General features: G+C 35.2%; 1 protein-coding gene across 29 annotated transcripts in view; it reads left to right on the top strand.

Annotated features, from left to right (window-relative positions):
- The window catches only part of Ppfia2 (PPFI scaffold protein A2), a 459,906-nt gene that overhangs the window by 325,572 nt on the left and 113,168 nt on the right, over positions 1 to 21,166 (top strand). For all 29 annotated transcript variants that reach the window (XM_085843123.1, XM_085843126.1, XM_085843125.1 and 26 more), the window contains one exon: positions 8,588 to 8,704. In XM_085843123.1, coding sequence (XP_085699249.1) covers positions 8,588 to 8,704 — 117 coding nt within the window. The remainder of the gene's footprint in view (positions 1 to 8,587; positions 8,705 to 21,166) is intronic.

A 21,166-nucleotide genomic window follows, 5' to 3' on the forward strand; every position in this document is an offset into this window, starting at 1 on the left:
AAAGTAGATTCAATCTGTGGAGCAAAATATAAATAGTAGCATTTTCCTACTCATATCTTTTCTTAGCTCATAACAAAATCTCCAAGCCTGGGTAGTTTATTAAGAATAAAGATTTGTTCGTCATGATTCTGGATGCTGGAAAATCTAAGAGAACAATGTTAAGGAAAAGGAATAAGAGACAGTCCAGTCTGGTTTCCAAATAAGATTGGGAACATTTTCCTCTCACACAGTAAAAAGGCACAAAGAGGAAAAATGGCCTACCTTGTTTCATTAAACCCATCTGATAAGATTTCAATCCTACTTTTGATACCAGAATTTTCATCATTTGATCACTTCCTAAAGGCTTATAAATTAATATTCTCATCATGAATCTTCAACATAAGTATTGTGGGCTGACAAAAATGTTAACATCATAGCACTATTCAAGTTGTCCTACAATCCATGCAATTCAAGATTATTGTTTTTACAATATAACCAATATTATGAGTCATCCCATTATGACTTTAAGACCTTCATTCCATACCTCCTGGAAGTATCATGTAAACTGTATACAGATGATGGGATGAGGATATGGCTTAGTTAGTAGAATGTTTGCCTAGCATACCCAATGCCCTGGGTTAGATTCCCACTGCCAGGTAAGACTTGGTATGATGGTGCATAGTGCATAGTCCTCAGCTCTAGGCACACATAAGCAAGAGGTTAAGCAGTTCAAACATCCTCAGGTACCCAATTATTTGCAGGCCTGCTTAGGTTTATGAAACCCTTGTCTTAGGTTATTATTGACATAATGAAACTCCATGACCAAAAAGCAAGTTGGAGAGAAAAGAGTTTATTTGGCTTACATTTTCACAGTACTATTTATTATAGAAGGAAATCAGGACAGGAACTCAAACAAGGCAGAAACCTGAAGGCAGGAGCTAATACAGAGCCTATGGTGGGGTGTTGTATACTGGTTTGCACCACATGACTTGCTTAGCCTTTGTGAATGAAGCTTTTATTTCTTCAGATGAAGAGATAAGAGCCATAGTGAAGCTGTGTGAATATATGGCTTGGGATGAACCTAGATCATTTCCTTAATTATACCTAGGCCTAGGCCTGGAGCCTTCTAGACTCCATACAATCTGATCTTCCAAGCTGACTAAGGATTGATTCAATCAAGTTTCTCTCTGCTTCTGCCTGAATTACTCTTGTTGGCCTCATACTAACTTTGACAATATTCTAGTCTTCTTGTTCCCTCTCATTCTCTGACTCATTCTGTCTCTATCTGTGCCAAGCTTGTTCTATCTACAACCTGTCTTTGAATCAAACTGTTCCAGTAAAAGTACCATACAACATACAAGCCACACATCACCTTTCTCTCCCTATCCCACTGTTAAGCAGCCTTTCTTTCTTGTGATGTTCCTGTGTGAGTTATGCATATCCTATCTCTGACTTATTCTAACAAATCCTTCTCTGATTTATCAGTTTGGTTGCTCCTCAATTAGAAATCACTTTCAAAAACTGCTGTTTCTCTCTACAAAGTGGCCTTATCTCATTGTTAGGGATTAAATGTGAATACAAAAAGCTTGTCTCTATTCTAGCCAGAAAATACTGTAATCCAGGGCATGTCTGCCTCCTGACTGGATCATATAGGTCTTTTGATGGGATCCCTTTGACATGTTGCTGGCTTAAAATCCCTCTACAATTCTTCCCAGAGGACAAACCACCCACCATGTGCTAGGCCTCTTCCATCAATTACTGTGTAAAAAAAAAAAAAAAAAAAAAAAGCCCTACATGCTTCTCTATAGCCCGATTTTAGGGAGGCAATTTCTTAATTGAGGTCCTCTCTTCTCAGAAAACTGTAGCGACTGCAGTGCATGACTTCTTACTGTATCTTATTATGCTTTCAATTGATAACCCTGGGATGCCTGATGTTTTAGAAAGGGAAATGAAGAAGTAGTGGATATGGGGGTAAGAAAAGAGAAGAGTGGGAGGAGAGGAGAACTGGGGAAATATAGTAATAATGTATGAGATAAGAATAAATAAAAATAATAAAAACAAAAAGAATAATCTATCTAGTACAACTCTGTATTAAAATAAATATATTAGTAATTGAAAATGTGAAACATAAACATGTATTTTATACTAATGCAAATTTTCCTCTGGCTGTGAGCCTATGAAAAATTTAAAAAGTAAATTGTACTCACAATGCCATGGTGATTAGAAAGTTTCCCATTCCAAAATAAAATTTCCTATGTAAATTCAAACCCAATAATAAAAACAACATTAAATCTCTATGTGAGGGTGTTATCTTGGACACACACCGTGCCACAGTGCTATAAAGGCTAGATAATCAAGGCATGGGGCAACCATCTCTGTGACTTTTCCAGGAACTGTGTATGTTGTATGATAGCTTTCCAGGATGGGATCTGAGCACAAATGACTCTGTATACTGGAGCATCCAGCCACACTAAAAGCCTTCCAACTGTATTTCTCACCATTTGGTTATGGATTATTCTAAAATTCATCTCCATTTTACTTAGTCAAGGAGAACCATGCCACACACTGAATATTTTGCTTGGAAATTTCTTCCATGAAATATCAACACGGAGTTCCTTACTTCTACTCTTTACAAAGCACTAGGACCAGGATAGAAGCCTATTAATCTGCCTCATAATGAACACCTTGCTCCCTATTTAATGAAGTTCATTAAAATTACCTTACCAGAGACTTTATTAGCACCAGCATTCAGATTCAGATGATTCAAGTGGTCTCTAAGATCTAGGTTCCCTATCACCCTCTCCTTTTGGAGCCTCCAGAATTTGCCATCATGTTTCATTTGCAATAGTGTAAGCTTTATTCTAAACTAGTCTTCAAAGTGTCACATTTCTTCATCTTCTATCCAGACCCAAACTATTCCCACATGTTCAGGTATTTATATAACCACATCCCATTCGTGGAACTACTACATAACCTACTTTCATTGCTCTGTTCTAATGTAAGATTGGCCATTTTGCTGGTGAGATGGCTCAGTCGGTAAGAGCACCCGACTGCTCTTCTGAAGGTCCGGAGTTCAAATCCCAGCAACCACATGATGGCTCACAACCATCCGTAACGAGATCTGGACACTCTTCCGGTGTGTCTGAAGACAGCTACAGTGTACTTACATATAATAAATAAATAAATCTTAAAAAAAAAAAAAAAAAAAAAGAGCCGGGGGCATGGTGGTGCACGCCTCTAATCCCAGCACTCGGGAGGCAGAGGCAGGCAGATTTCTGAGTTCGAGGCCAGCCTGGTCTACAAAGTGAGTTCCAGGACAGCCAGGGCTATACAGAGAAACCCTGTCTCGAAAAAAAAAACCAAAAAAAAAAAAAAAAGATTGGCCATTTTATGAAGACTAAGATGTATTTGAATACATTTGGAAACTAGAAGGTCAAAGGTCAAGCAGCCCCTCATGGTTTTCTCTTCTTCCAAGTTGGTATGGTGAGCATTTAATTCCTGCATGGCAGAAGAGGAAAGTCAAAGAGGTACTTGGTCCTCTTTCTCTCAAAAGCTCTGTAATAAAGAATCAGTCTCATTCAGAAGGGAAGATTTTTTTCTCATCTAATCATTTAATCTACTTTTCTCTCCTTATAGTTTCCATAGGCTATTCAGTGATACCATTTATCCCTAAGAAAACTCAGTGTTAATCATTTATTGAAAGCGAATAATACCATTATCACTGATTTAAAATATAGTTTAATATAGTGTTTGCACCCAGTGTGCAGTCTGCATTTTCTGAAGCTTGTCAAGAAATGGATAGGGAGTGAGAGATTGACAGAATTGTTTCCTCCTATTGGACTCATTGTGTTTGGAAGGAATGGTGCTATTCAGTAATGAGTAGCATGGACCTACTTTAGTGTTCTTCCAAAGTAGCATTCCTTCCAACAGTGTTCTGATGAGGGAGAGAACTCATGAAGTGTTTTGAAAGCTTTGGCTAATTTTCATTATGGTGTGTGTCTCTAGTTGATTCCTTAGTCATCTCTTAGCTCCAATTCTTAGGCAATGGGCAATTTTTCTTAAAATGCATGAAGTATCTCAATCAACAAACATTTCTTAGGCAATGTCCTCACTCCTCTAGGCATGTTAGTGGGAGTATAGAGTCCAAAATTAAATTGGTAGGAGAGAATGTCTTGCTTTCTCTTATGTAAAAGGAAGACTCATCTTGTTAACTCCAATAATTAAATCACTTGATAAAAGGTCACTCCCATAGCCCCCTATAGAAATTTGTTATTTGCAGAAACAGAACAGAATAAAATTATAAAATTATACACTACTGATTGAAATTATTTAAATTCTTTGTCTTATTTTAACATTTTGATTTATCTAAAATCAGGATTTTCATGGTAGCTGTTGAAAATGTTGACTTACATCGAACAAAGTTATGTATATTTTTGAAAAACTTGAAATATATGACATTTGAAAGTAGTGTCATCCTTCTCACCCACAAAAATCTTCAGCCCACAATTTGTCCTACTTACAAGAAGTGGATGGATAAAGATGGAGCAGAGACTGGGGGAATGGGTAACCAATGGCTGACCCAACTTGAGACCCATCCTGAGGGAAATAGCAATCCCTGACACTATTAATGTCATGCTTGCAGACAGGAGCCTAACACAACTGTCCTCTGAGAGGCTTCACACTGTAGCTGACTAAAAATGACACACAGGCTCACAGCCAAATACTAGAAGAGGCTCAAGCAATCCTGTAGAAGAGTTGGGGGAAAGATAGAGGGAAGTAGTGGGGATAGAAACTCTTGGGGCTCCCAGAGGCTGAACCTTCAACCAAATATCACACAAGGATTAGGCCTAGCAACTGTCCTGTCCTGATATTGGTAGCAGAAATACAGCTTGGTCTTCATGCAGGTTCCTTAAAAACTGAAGCTGGAGCTGTCTCAGACTTTGAAGTCTGTCTGGGGATCCTGTTCCTCTAACTGGGCTGCTTTGCCTGACCTCAGCAGGACAGAATGCACCTAGTCCTGGAATGACTTGACATGACTGGGTGGGATGGCATCAGGAGGGGAACATGACTCCCCCATTCTCAGATGAGAAGAAGATAGGGGATGGAGGGAGAGGCTGTATGAGAGGGGAATGTGGAGGCAAGACGCAATCTATGATTGAGATATAGTATTAATTGATTGATTAATTATTTAAAAAGAGAGTAGTATTGCATTCATGGGTATGGTAGTTGTTCTTTACACTTTCATATAGTCTTTTTTTTTTGGTGTTTTAAGCCATAAGTTATATTTGAAATTCATATGCTTTGCTAAATAAATGGTAATCAACCTAAATACTGGAAATTAAAACTGCAGTTTGATTTTAGAGTTTTTCATATTTTATGTGTATGAGTGTATGAACTTACATGTGTATAGCACATGCCTGCCACTTATCTACAGAAGCCAAAAAAAGGGGTCAATTACCCTTGAACTAGAGATATAGGTTGTTTTAAAGAGTCCAATGTGAGTCCTTGAAATTGAGTTTATGTCTTCCTCAAGGGTATCAAACACTAGGAATTCCTGAGCCATCTCTCCAGGCCAATCCATTTTCTTTTTTAAATTTTTTATTAGGTATTTTCTTCATTTACATTTCAAATGCTATCTTGAAAGTTCCCTATACCCTCTCCCCTACCCACTCACTCTGACTTCTTGGCCCTGGCGTTTCCCTGTACAGGGGCATATAAAATATGCAAGACCAAGGGGCCTCTCTTCCCAATGATGGTCGACTAAGCCATCTTCTGCTACATATGCAGCTAGTGACAAGAGCTCTGGGAGTACTGATTAGTTCATATTGTTGTTCGACCTATAGGGTTGCAGACCCCTTCAGCTCCTTGGGTACTTTCTGTAGCTCCTCCAGTGGGGGACCTGTGTTCCATTCTATAGATGACTGTGAGCATCCATTTCTTCATTTGCCTGTCACTGGCATAGCCTCACACAAGACAGATATATCAGGATCCTTTTAGCAAAATCTTGCTGGCATATGCAATAGTGTCTGTGTTTGGTGGCTGATTATGGGATAGGCCCCTGGGTGGGGCAGTCTCTGGTTGGTCCATCCTTTCATCTTAGCTCCAAACTTTGCTCTTTAACTCCTTCCATGGGTATTTTGTTCCCTATTCTAGGGAGGAATGAAGTATTCATGCATTGGTCTTCCTTCTTCTTAATTTTCTTGTGTTTTGGAAATTGGATCTTGGGTATTCTAGGTTTCTTGGCTAATATCCATTTATCAGTGAATGCATATCAAGTGACTTCTTTTGTGATTGGGTTACCTCACTCAGGATGATATCCTCCAGATAAATCCATTTACCTAAGAATTTCATAAATTGAATCTGTTGCCAATAGTGTAAGTTCCTTGCTCTGGTGGATGGGCCCATGTCCATCCTTATGGGAGCAGGTCAGATGAACCTAGAGGGATGACAAAGCTAAAATGAAAGAAGAGAAAGAAGAGACAAGTAAGGCAAAATAAGATAAATCTGAGAGCAGGCCATTTGGGGAGAAATTTAGGGAGTTTCAGAGAGTAAATATGATCACATTTCATAACATAGGATTCTAAAGAGTAAGCAAAATAATATGCAAGAGAACTTGTTAGAAGTTTAGATGTGTGAAAATAAATTGAGGACACAATGTCACTTTTATTTCAAAAAAAATAGAGTAACCCGATATAAAAGAAATTATTCAAAATTAATTCAAACCCAAGGAAATGGCTCCATTGCTAAAGTCTCTGATTAACATGCATGAGAACTTGCACTGGGATTCCCAAAGTCCACACATAATCCAAAGTGTTATAGCCTGCGCCTGGAACTATGGTCCTGAGTTGTGGTTGAGTGTTAGGTAGGCAGAAGCATATGGATCCCTGGAGCTCAGTCTAGCCAGCAGAGTCAAACTTATATGTTCCAGGGTCAGTGAAAGACTATTTCTATGGATAATGTGGAGAAAATTAAGTAATGCACCCAATGTCAACCTCTGGCCTCAAAATGCTCAAACTCAGCTATGAATGCACATACACACACACACACATACACATGACTATGTATGTATACAGCACAAACACAGACACTTACATGTATATCCATTCTTGCAAAATGATTCTTACCATGGATAGTACAATGAATTAAGAAAGATTTAAAAAATCAGTAGTGTGATAACTGTTTCCCTATAAGACAATACTTAAATAATTGTTCTTTGTTATGTAGTAATGTGTTCCATAAGACAATACTATGCTACACTCACATGTTAAAGACCAAATGGAAGATCATGTGAACTCATATACACAGCATGGAGATCCTAGCCCTTGAAGAACTGACAAGTAATACATGAATACCCAGATTCTGGCTGTCCTCTTCTTTGGTGATTCTTTTTCTGTATGATCCTTTGGTCAAATGACTTCTAATATTATATACTGTTGTAGGATTCAGTATTTACAACATACAAAACTATTACAGAAATGAATTTGTTCTGGATCTAGTCATATCATATAAACATAATATTAAAAAACATAATATAAAAAAGATCCCCTTTGTTTATTGCCTTGTTTGAGTACGGTGTATTTGTTCTGAGAACTGACCATATTTTTTTTTTTCAAATACCTTGAATGGTATAAAAGCAGACTAGGAAAACATAAACTCGATTCAGCCTCAAAAAAATAAAATAAAAAACAAAATAAAATAAAATTCCATGAAGTTATACTATAACTATCATGTATATTTATTATTTTATATAAGTAGTTACATTTTAAAACATTTGAAAACATGATAATAATATTTTATTCTCAGCTTATTAGTTGGATCACATTTGGAGCTGTTTGTGAATCTATTTCTTTGTTAGAATATCATGCCATAAAATTGAGCTGAGAATCACAAGAATTTATTGCTGACTTATTTTTTAATTAAGCAAATTTGGAAGAGAAATGACCATTGAAATAACCACTCTGGGTCAGACTTAAATAAGTATGGATCATCTATAAAGTCATGTAAGTCCTGCTCATGGATTTGCTACAGGCTATCTCTGTAGATTAAATAAATGGAACTATAATTAATTATTTTTCAGTGTATATTTTTGCGTATACTTCTTGTATGATTTGAAAGTACACACAACAAGAATTTTTATAACAACACAACTTAAAAGCAATATTTTGCAATTAGTGACTGTGCATCAGAAACTGTATTCTTCATTTTTTTTTCAAAATTGCTTAAGAGTTTTAGTAAGCAGCAGGCTGCTGTACTATAGAGACCCTATTGTCCCTCTTCTTTGTGGGAGATCTTTTCCCTGTAGGCTGCTTGCAATAGCCACTAACTTTTCTTGGATGTGCCCAGGACTCTAGCAGGGTAATCAGAGTGTGTCAAACTGGAAAATATATTCTTTAGGTAAAATTTGCAGTGACTTTAAATTTGAAAGAGTAATGTTTTGAATTTGCCAAAGTGTTATTCAAAATGCCAACCTAAATTATATAACAGCATTTTTGAAATAATAATACAGGTAAATCTAATATCTGCATTTCAATCATTTAGCCACCTTCATTAGCCATTAGCCACATTAATGTAAATTATCCTTTAAAGAAAGCATTCTTTTATTTTTCAGATTGTTGCCTTGCGTGAGCAAAATGTTCATATTCAAAGGAAAATGGTATCAAGTGAGGGGTCCACAGAGTCAGAGCATCTTGAAGGGATGGAAGCAGGCCAGAAAGTTCATGAAAAGGTATGATGCACATAATTTAAATGCAAGTGCTTACTTCTTGATTCATTTGATAAGATAAAATAATGTAATGAAAAAGCTATAGTATGTGCACAGTGTTTTAACGAGACATTTTATTTGTTTGCAGATTGTTTATTTTAAATTTTAGTGTGTTTGATTTGTAGTAATTACATACACATGACATTTTATTAATTGCTGTTCATTTGAGTATTTGTACAATTTAATTTATATATTAAAAGTACATAAAATATATAATTTTAACTACATATGAAGTATTTTGCATGGTACTTTTTTAAAAGGCACTACATTTTAGTTTATAAGTGTTATTTTATATAGTGTGTTAATAAAAATGCTCTTGGTGATCTTTTTGATTTAGAAATTAATTTCTTTTTCTTTTCTCAATAATCTTATTCATACTTCTGATAATATTGTGAAATCAAATACAGGAAGTCATTGATCTCTATCCAGTTTCATTCATTCATCCATCCAATCATTCATTCACCTTTAGAAAGAAGCTGTTTTTCTTTGCAATATAGTTTAGATGCAGGAAAAGGATATCAGTGGTCTATTTGGCCACCATCAAAAGATGGTTCCTGTGATTCTAGCATAAGACAGGGAATATAAATTATAAGTGGGTCTTAAATTAGACAAAAATTACTTAAATATTTGCATAAACTAGGCTTAAAACTCAAGAGAATCTACTAGTTTGCTGTAACCTGTTATATTTTTGGACATTAAGCTCCTTAGGACCACATGAATCAGATAGCTAAACTGGTGTAATTGCAAGTGCCAAGAGGTTCTAAAACCCAGAGATTAAGAAAGTAGTGACAGAATGACAGCAAATAGCATTAAATTCCGACTGAATTTTACAGTAGGCACTTCCTCACTGATGCTGTTAGAGCCGATGAATGGGAATTCCAGTCTTCCTTCAAGTGTCAAGGACACTCAGTTTCTCAGATGAGTTTCCAGGGGTGTCCTTCGTATCTGATTGTTGGCAACTGGACAGCTCTTTATTTGAAACCACCATTTAGAAATATTCCATGTGTTTAAGTGAAATCTTAAGCTGAATATTAATAATAAATGATTTATGACAATTTCACAAGCTATATATGAGATTAAAGTAAAAAAAAAACTTTTACCCATTCTTCAGTAAAGTCAGTAAGTGTACCACATATTCTTTTTAGAACAAGGTATTTGTATTTAGAAGAACATTAAGGAGAGGAACATAAAATTTGCCATCATTGATTTGTTTACCTGATGTTATTGGAAATAATAGACCTTTCTTCAAAAATTATAGAGTCACATAGAGTTGGTTATGAAAATTGAATGTATATAATAATCTTTACTTAAGTATCTATAATAGCAAAAATATATAACAACATTTGTGCTACTGGACTTCAAATAGAAGAAATACAAGAAATAAGTTTTCAGGAATAAATAACTTAAATGCTTGTCTATTTTTAACATACATATATACACATACACATGTATCTGCATGCATTTGCTGTTAGCAGCAGCAAAATGATGCCCCAATTAATGAGAGATTGCATAAATGATGATATATGCCAGCTATAATACGTAGTGAGCATATCAGCTACTGGTGTGTAACTAAGCTGTATTTCTTGTGTGACAATGTTGTCTCATGATATATTATTCATAATTCATAAGACTTACTCATTATTTCTCATTATTAGACAGCACACAGCTCCATGATTTTTCTGCTAAACTATAGATAGTTTTTATCAGATTAATTCACAGGTTGCATTTTCTGAAATAGGAAGAATAATTCTATATAATTGGATTTTGTCACTAACTCTAGATGTAATATCTTTAATATAAATGTAGCAATAAGTTAATCTGGTGACTGCATTTCTTTACCTTATGTTACTCCCCAATATCCATGCACATAAACAAGATTCATTTAAAACTGCACCTCAATAGCTGAGCAGTTAAATGATTTACCTTAACTTTCTATGCTAATCTGGCTACCTCCCAGGCACATCCCATGATATTTGTATAGTTATTATTGACCTGGCTCTTTGGGCTTCAAGTGTGTTTCTATGATCTGCTTCGGGACCCCTTCCTCATGGCTCCTATTTCTCCATCCTCCTCCCTCGCTGATTTGAATCAATCTCTCTCTCTCTCTCTCTCTCTCTCTCTCTCTCTCTCTCTCTCTCTCTCTCTCTCTCTCACACATCTCCTTTCTCTGGCTGGTGGTTGTCATGCCTATTCTCTATTCTCTCCAGGCATTGGGTGATCAACATTTATTGATGAGGCTAAGAATTGTTTACACAACTTGAGACAGGAGATAAGTATAAGTATTACAATGCCCTGTCCAGGTTGAAATGAGATATAAGGACAGAAAATCAGCATTTGAATAATCCAAGCATAAACTTTACACACAGTATACAAAAACATTATGACTACAAATAACTGACCTTATAGCTCCAGGTATACATATGGAAGAAGCTGAGAAACTGGTGACTTCAAAACCTTTGTACTTCTGTTCATTCTTTTGGCAGGAATATAAATAAAACTTTTTAAACATTGTGATTATATATTCATTTTTTTAATTTTTTGACAGTTGAAGAGATAGTTCCATGTGATTGAGATTCACAGTGTATAACCATGGTTTATAAAACCACTTCAATAACCTTCAGTATGAGCCTTATGCTAGATAACTTTATGTCAACTTGAAAGAAGCTAAAATCATCTGAAACAAGAGATCCTCCTTAAGGTCAGGCTGTAGGCAAACCTATGAGGCATTTTCTTAATTAGTGATTGTGACAATGGTCCCAAGCCATTGTGGTTGGTGCCATTCCTTGGCCGTTTGTCCTGTGTTCTGTAAGAAAGAAGAATGACAGACATTATACAGAGAGAGTCTAACTTGGCGTTCATCATCAAATCCCTCCACTCTAAGCTCAGGAAATCCTGAGGCAGAAAGATGGTAAGAGTCAGAGGGGATGTAGGACACTATGAAAACAAGATTCACAAAATTAACTAAGCAAGGCTCATATGAGCTTAGAACGACTGACATGGGACCTACACAGATCTGCACCAGGTCTTCTAGATATATATTACATCTATTAGCTTAGTATTTTTATGGGATTGCTGACTTAACAATGGGTCATACTTTGACTCCTTTGCCTGTTCTTGGGACTCTTTCCTCTTATTGGGGTACCGTGTCTAACTTTGTCATGTTTGGTTGTTATTTCTTAGAAGCCTGTTATTTCCTAATGAGAGTGAAAATGTGAGGGCAGCTGCAGGAGAGGCGAGGTGGCAGTAACAGAAATACAAACAAACAAAAGCCTGGAAAGCCATGTTTAGCAAGCCAGTAAGTGCTAACGTCCCTAATAGCCTGTGCATTCGCTCCTGCCTTCAGCATCCAGCCCTGCTTGAGTTACTCTGCTGACTTCCTTTACTGATTGACTAAGATGTGGATATCTAAGTCAAAGAAACCCTTTTGTATGCAACTCATCTTGATCATGTTGTTTAGCACAGCAATATTAACCTTAACTAGGAAAGAAACTGTACCAGGATAGTGGGGTACTGCTGTGACAGACACAACCATGTGTTTTGGGAAAGATTATGGAAGGGCTTGGAACTTTGAAAGAGAAAAGCCATTGACCTTTCAAAGCTTGGTGAGATGTTCTGTGGGAACTTAGAAGATAAGAATGTGGAGAGCAATACAGACAACAGAGGCCTGGCTTGTAAAGCATCAGAGGGCAGCAAAGACTCCACAGAGCTTTTGTGTGAAGTATCAGTGCTGTCTGGCTAGATAGAGATAAACATCAGCTGTGATCATCAAGAGACCAGACATACTAAAGTAAAACCTTTGTACTTTGCTGTGACAATGTGTGCTGGTTATCTGAAGCTGAGAAATTAGCAGTGATTAAACAGAGACCAGAATTATTGGGGTGAAATTTTCTAGTCAGTACACAAAAGCTATGTCTCTGAGATGGCCAAGTTTGTGTCTTGTTTTGGCAGCCAAACTTGGTCATGTGTAAGAGTCTCCTTGGTGTTACTGGTTTTGGAGACATGAAGGGGCCAGCTGAGGCTTGGCCCTGTGGGGCATTGGTAAACATAAAGTAGGAGAAGTGGGGGAATCCAGAAAAGAAGGGGTCATGGAGAAAGTTGAGGCTTTGTAACATGAAGAGCAGCCAGGCAAAGATATTTGTGAAAGAATGGCAGAGTTGCAGTAGAAGACCTCAGCATTTTGGAGAGGCCACCACCAGGAGATAACTACCAAGAACAGTGACAAGTATGAGGTAAAACTGGCCCCAGACTGAAAAAAAAAAAAAAAAAGCTACCTATGTTGCAAAGGGCAGGGTCAGAGAAGTGAACCCTCCTTGGAGGAGCCCAGGAAATTGTGACTGAATCCCTGGTATTGGACACTGAGTGATTTATACTGTTGACTCCTGGTTTTATTTATATCTAATTGTGACCATGCCTTCATTCTTCCTTTTTGAAATAATTTACTATGAATTTTATAGGAGCCTACAGTGAGAGACTTTGGACTTTAAAAAGGACTAGGGATTTTTGTCTAAAGAGACTAAATTTTTAAAGTGTCAGGATTTTTTTTAAGACTGTGGACCTTTTACAGTTTGTAGAATGGCTTATCCTGGTGTTTATATCAATGTCTGATCTTGGGGATGAACAATAAAGGTGATATTTGTGTGTCAACATGAAAATGGGTCAATTGTGTTAGTAAGTTGATCCTCAATAAAGAAAATATCTCCATTATCAGACTGTAGGAAAGCCTGAAGAGTACTTTCTTGAATACTGATTGGGTAATTACACATAAAAGCATTGCTTGCTATCCATTTCTAGTCTTATTTTCATAGCATGACCATTGAACAAGAAATTATAATAGGTTTATAATTTAATCGTTGCTTTTTAAATCTATCTAAGCATAGGAAAACAGAATTTAGTTTGGTGAATGTGTGATAACCTCCTGTTCAGAGTAATAAAAAATCACTTAAATTACATAAACAGGGTAGATTACTAGCCATTTGGGGATATTTTGTAATAGCACTATGAGAATTCAGTTGACTGAGTTAACAAAATAGTCTCATGGGAAGTACCCTCAAAAATGGACTTTAATACTCAAGAGTGCCCTATAATTATTGTCAACATTTATAGAACAAAAGTAAAGAAAAGAAAGAAAAGAAAGAAGAAGAAGAAGCAAGGAAATAAGATTAGATGAAGGAATTTTAAAGGTTTCTCTGTGACCTTAGGTTTAGTGTATTTACAAGAATCTTTTCATGTAACAAAATTCCAGAAGCCTACTGGTTATCTCCCTTAAACTACGCTCAACAGAATTTATTTTCTACTGTTTCAGAGTGATGGAGTTAATCTGCAAATTACTACAGTAATACCCATGTTGCTCTTTGAGACAGTCATGTTTAAAATTTCCATGCTGTCTGCTTCCCTTTTTTTTGGCTCTAGTCTCTTAGTAAACTAAGAGATATAGATAGGTAGAATGGTAATGGTAAAAATTCAAAAGTCATATCCTCATGATAAATTTGGCAAAAAACTTAGGCTGAACAATATTCATGCAAGAGTCATTGAAAACCTGATAAAATGTGAAATCAAATGGTATTGGCCATTAAATAGATATTATATTGGAGTTTAAGAAAAAGATAAGGCATTAGACATTTAAAAAACTTAGAGTGAATTTAGAGTAAACACTTGGTATGCAAATGTTTTAAGAATGGATGACATGTCTTTGTTATAGTCTAGGGATGGAAGAATATCAAAACAACTTGATACTAGTGTACAAGAAAGCTTGTAGCAATGGCTGATTCAAACAGTGTGGGTAACAAAATTCTAATAGTCCCTGGTAGAGTTCACTTTATTCTTTTTGCAATGGAAAAGGTTGAAAGGGTTTTAGGCTTGGAATTTTAATTACATTATTTTAAATAATCTGAATGACAGGTTAATGTATATCTGTCGCTTTTCCATTCTTCAGTAAGTAGACCTAGGTCGTTTTCTTTTCAGATAATATGACTGAGACAAAATGACCTGTGTGGACCAATGTGTTCAATACCCACAACTTATTTTACTTTTCTTCACAGAAAAGTTTTCATCAGAACTTTCTTCACATTTCTTCAAGATAGTAAATGTGTTCTTGTTTTCAGAATTACCCATACATATTTTTTTCTAGAGTTGATCCTGATTTTATGTGAGAGTATTACAAAGTCCTTGAAACTTCTCCTGAGTATAGTTTTTTAATGCAGAACTGAGTTCACAAGGCAGCAGCATTCCAAAGGCTTGATTATTGTATGTATGACTCTCCAACTTTAGCTAAGGTCCAATACGTACACTCACGTGCTGGTACCTCAAATCCCTAACAGATCATTACTTACTCTACTGTGGGCTATATATCTAGCTAAGAAATAAATGAAGTGCTTGCCTTTGCCCAAGACAATGTAGCTGATTTCATTGGCAGTTATTCTGATGCTAAATCATGTTTCTATGAATACATAATTTTATATTTGTATTTTAATCATATGCACATTTCCCTGATGGGAATAATATTTTATACAGATGAAAGATAAACTTTCTTCTCTTTAGTTCATGTTTTATATTTTTTTACATTTGTCATCAGTCCTTCACACATAGGATTGTTTCAACCCAGTTAAGACACAGATGGGAAAAGTGTCTTTGTACTTAGCAAAATGAAAATGAACTCATTGATCCTAATAATAGCAAGTCTGACAGGAACCTAGTTGATCTGTTGATATAACCCATTTGGGGGCAATTTGTACACATCTAAACAACCAATAATGATACATTTGAGAAAATAGAACCCACTGCTTTGCTTTAGTTCTTAGTTTAGCATAGAGTCACTTCTGAAATTTTGTTAGTGACTTTCTAAACAAAAGTCATAAATAAAATAAGAAAATATTAATTCTAGTCATTTCTCATCTTCATCCTTGCAAACTATATACAAGATTTGAAAAAGTTATAGGTGTCTATTTCATGTAAATCACTTAAGATGTTTATTTCATGATATAATATAGGATACGTCTACTAATTTTAACTTCTAATAGTTATGAACATTAATCATAAAAATGATGAACAGTAATTCCTTAGTTATGTTTGATTTAAACTGCTATAATATACCATAGTTCTACCAATCCAAATGTATTAAATGCAGTGAGTTTACTTACTTACATGGTAGTTTAAATATTATGAGAATAAAAGAGGTTAAGTACACTACAATTCTTTAGAAGGAACAATACAAACAAAAACAAACTAATAGAAACCAACTCTTGGTTTTAAATTTGGAAAAAATGTAAAATATTCTAATTTTTATAAATAGGTAAAATTTATTTTGAAACTCTGACTCTCATACTGTGTTGTTCATCTTCGTGTGTCTGAGTGACATCACTCAATATAATTTTTTCTATTTAAAGTTCAGCAACATTGTGTATTTATAATACAGTTTAGTTTTGTTGTTAAATTTACTTTCATTCTCACTCATAAATAGTCTAATGGGGATATTACACATTTTTCTTTTTAATACTTTTTATATTTTTATCATATTTTTCCTTCGGCCTTAACTGTTCCCAGATCTTCTAACAGCTCTTCACCTTCCCAGCCCCATGTTCTAGCTCTCAAAAAGAGAATAAATGTTTTTAAAAATGTACATACACACACATACACACACACACACACAGAGAGAGAGAGAGAGATAGAGAGAGAGAGAGAGAGAGAGAGAGAGAGAGAGAGAGAGAGAGAGAGCTAGCTCAATTCCCAGGCAACATTGGTTATTACATGCAATTCTCAGTGCGGAGCACAGAGAACTGCCTATAATTTGGGGGTCCAAGTTTTCTGAGAAGTACCCAAGTGATGCTAAGAGCCTTTGCTTTTAGTTGTTCAACATAAACTAAATGTAAAACAGTATTTCTAATCTTACAACTCACTTTAGTTAAAAGGATAAATGAACCTTGAACTGAGCAGGGAGCCTTCGCTGCTGGCTAGCTTTCAGTATGCTAGAAGGTGCTTTGTAGTTTCCAGAAAAACAAAGTCATCAATGGTCTTATCAGCACGGGGCCCTGCATGCTACAAAGCTGACTTACATGGTAAGACTGATGAATTCACAGAGGCAACACTGGCAAAGCTGTTAATAAGGGGAGCCAGTCATTCTCTTAATTAAATTTGAGAGACCTGGTTCAAAGAAGAAACTTCACGTCTCCTACTGTAAACATGTCAAAGGCCCAAGGGAAGATCTATTGATGATACTTTTCTGAATCTCTTCATGTTGTCAAAGTAGCCCATAAATATTTATGTTTATTTCCATATTTCTGTTGCTGCTGACCTTGGGTAAATAGGCTTTTCATTGCGGTCAGCAGTGGTGGCTCACGCCTTTAATCACAGCACTTGGGAAGCAGAGGCAGGAGGATTTCTGCTTCCAACAGTGTGGGGGAAGAGGGGATTGAGAATACAAGAGATGGAAGATGGCCAAGAGAGCTAGGAGATATTATTTTGTTGTTGCTGTTGTTGTTGGCTGCCATAAAAAAATCAAATACATAACATCTGTGGTTACCTACAAAAGACATGCACAAAATCCTGCTACTGAAAATTTTAGAAATGAAAGAACAGGATTTTAAGGCTTCACCTTTAGGAGAGGAGAACTTACTGACATTTGATGGCTCTCAAGGAAGGAGAGTTTTTAGATTTATTGGCAACTGGTAGATTCCCTTTGTTCAGTGGATGACCCCACCACTCATGTATAAATTGGTAACAATAACTAAACTCAGTCACTTAAAACTAACAAATAAATAAGAGTGGCATAAGAAAAAGTGTATTTTATGCTTATCAACAAACATCACTGGTCATATTAATATTAAGAATGATAGAGGACTTTTAATTTGAAACATTTAAAGATAACTAATTGATGCTAAGTTAAAGAAAATATTTTGGAGGGCTATCATTTTATTACTCTTAGTTTCTCAATGATCTTATTATTTCATTTTCCTGTTGTGCTATTTTTATACTTAGTGGCTAATAATATATAACCACCAATAAAGCACAACCATCACATTGGTCTTTGATTCTTAGTGCCATCTAAATATTATCAATACCTAAAAAAAATTGTAAAACAACTGCATAGAAAATCGCACCATTTTGTATCATTCAGAATGGAGTGCATTGATATTTTCTGATTCAGTTCTCCAAAGTGTTCAAATTCACAGACACTGAATGAAAAGTTGTTTTTGATCTCTTAATCTCTATATTTATAAAAATGCAAAAATGCACATCTTTAGTGCTTTAAAATAGACTTAAGGAGACAATGCAGAACTGGAAACAACAACTCTTGGTTCTGTGGTAGAGAACCTCAAACAACAAATACAACATGGTATATGTTGGATACATTTGAAATTAGTGAACATTTCTAATATTTGAAATAAAAAGAAAAGAAGGCAGAATAAGAAAATGTAAAAAAAATATTGTAGACAGTCCTAAAGTTCAACTAAGTTATGACTTATAACCTTAAAGCCTTTGTATCTGTATTCAGTAAATTATTCCAGGTTCCTTGCACATATTTGGTTACATGGTTTGCTTGTATTCATACTCAGTTAAGCACACATTATGTTATTGTCAAACAAGAGTTTTGCTCATCTAAGGACTTTCCTTTGTATCTGGAATAATACAAATAAATAGAGTTGGAATTTTGGCGGTTTATTGAGTTAGTAAATAAGGAAAAGAAAGAAAGAATGAACAGAAATAGTAGGATTCAGGCAGGAGAAACACAGCTTTTGAAAGCAGATACTAGAACCAAAATATCGAGTGTGAAGACTTTATCTTGTGATGTTTTAAAGTGTCAACCAAACTACTTGCTCTTTGTGCATCGTTTACAGTCTACATCTGGTATAATTATTAGACATTAAATAACTAAGTTATGTCATTCACTTATAATAGTTGTGGCTATCATGTGATGAGAACTTAAGGAATTTGAGCAACATAGAAATATTGTTTTGAACCCACACTTGGAGATAGAATCCTTACGACTATTTTTGGGGGAAGGCAGCTCATATAGCTATTGTAATCAGTATACATTCTTATTTGATGACTTGGATGTAAATGGAAGCTCAAGAATTTAGCATATTACATGAACCTTCATGATCCCTAGGAAGAAACAGTTGTGTTTGTAGGTCACTCCACTGCCTGAATCCTTCCAAAATCTCTCCTTGTACTAATGCTTAGGATAGAATTTATTCATGTCATTCACTCATATTTGTGTTGGATTGTTGAATAGTATATTTAATATTTCATTCAGAAATATTCTTTATATTAATGCAGTATTGATTTATGCTAAGCGTACATCAACCACCTACATTTTTATTATTCTTCTTATTATTTTTATGCCTATCAATATTTCCTGTATGAATCTGTGTTATTTATTTTATAGCTCTAGATACCTTTATTTATACATTCTTTTGCTCACAGAGATATATAGATTTTTAAAAGTTTCTCCTACTTTATATAATTTTTCCTAGTCTAGAAAAGCCTGATGATGTATGGGAATATCTGGAAATGTCATAGTAACTTCTTGGCAGTGTAATCGGCAATACATTGCTAACTATTAAATGCCAGAGTTACTTGTAAAAATGGGATGGAACTGTTTATTGGTTATTCTGTATGTGTTAGTAAATTTTAATAGTATTTATGCCTCTACTATAAGAATTTATTTAATAGGAAGATCAATTTCAATCACCTACTCCTCTACTTTCATATTTCTATTTTCTTTTAGAAAGATCAGTAAATAGTAAGAAGTAAGAACAGTAAGGGAGAATGATAATCTATTTGAAATATAGTAAAGTGAAACACTAGCTTTTGTGTAGGTGTACATGTTGAGAATATTCTTATAACAGAAAATATATATTAACTCTTAAATGTATTAGTGTTAAGGAAAGACTCCAACTATTCTTTCCCATCGGCAGTAAATAAATAGCTAATATTTAAATATACGAGTAATCTGAATTCAATGTATTTTTTAAAAGAACCTTGGGCCCGAGCTGCAATTTGGGGGATATGGTATTTAAGTAGCATCCCCTGGTTTCATCCATAGCATAGCATTTTAAAACAGCTTGTATATTTATAAACAGAGAAGTTTCACAAACACTTCAGGTAAAGGTAAATTGGCAGATCACCCCAGCAGATTTTCACATACTGCTCTAAATTTCGCAGGTGTGTCCAAGCGATGCAATGCATTTCTGCTGCTTAATGAATTTAAAGGTTAACATTTTAAAAGTGTGTTATTTTAGTTGCCTGATTACTGTTTATATATATTTAAAATTATCTCATCTTAAACCTAATAAAGCTTGCTGTATTAAACAAGATTTTAATGGACTTCAGGTGCACAGAATTGCAATAATAAATTTTTTCTAATTAGAAAATTACAACCATTTTGTGGAAATAAATACTCAAAATATGCACATAATTGAGATACATCTATATTATTTACATACATATGTTTATGAACACACACATAACTGATCATATATATTCTATATACTTATATATCATATCTATATAACATACTGATTTTTATACACACACACACACACATACACACACACACACACACACACACACACACACACACACACACATCTGCAGTGCTACCTTAAGCCTGGAAGTTCTAGAAAGCTGTAGAAGGCAGACATAACAAGCCATTTGGAGCATTTCTCCACTTGAATTTCTCCTTCCATGTTTCTGCCTTACTTGAGTTTCTGCCTTGACTTCTCTTGATTATTGAACATAACCTGGAAGTTCAAGATGATACAAACCCTTTCCTTCCCAAGTTTCTTTTGTTAGAGTGTTTTATCACAGTGATATGGAATGAAGACAATTATGTAAGTCCTAGCTTGCCAAAGGTCTTAAGGATTCCTTGATTCTAAATAGAATTTTCCTATTATAAAAGTAGGTTTGAATCATTTTACAGATTTGAAAAGTGTTTTTAAAAAGCAACTTTATTAATTTACAATACACATAAGGATTTTTACCAATCCAAAATCTGATAGGGGACTAATATCCAATATATACAAAGAAATCAAGAAGCTGGACTCCAGAAAATCAAATAACTCTATTAAAAATGGGGTACAGAGCTAAACAAAGAATTCTCAACTGAGGAATACTGAATGGCTGAGAAGCACCTGAAAAAATGTTCAACATCCTTAATCATCAGGGAAATGCAAATCAAACAACCTTGAGATTCCACCTCATACCAGTCAAAATGGCTAAGATCAAAAATTCAGGTGACAGCAGATGCTGGCGAAGATGTGGAGAAAGAGGAACACTCCTCCATTGCTTGTGGGATTGCAAGCTTTTACAACTATTCTGGAAGTCAGTCTGGAGGTTCCTCAGAAAATTGGACATAATACTACCGGAAGATCCAGCACTACCTCTCCTGGGCATATACCCAGAAGATATTCCAACTGGTAATAAGAACAC

The sequence above is a fragment of the Mus caroli genome, unplaced genomic scaffold (genome assembly GCF_978045245.1).
Source record: "Mus caroli unplaced genomic scaffold, Mus_caroli_1 scaffold_9, whole genome shotgun sequence".
Taxonomy (NCBI): Eukaryota; Metazoa; Chordata; class Mammalia; order Rodentia; family Muridae; genus Mus; species Mus caroli.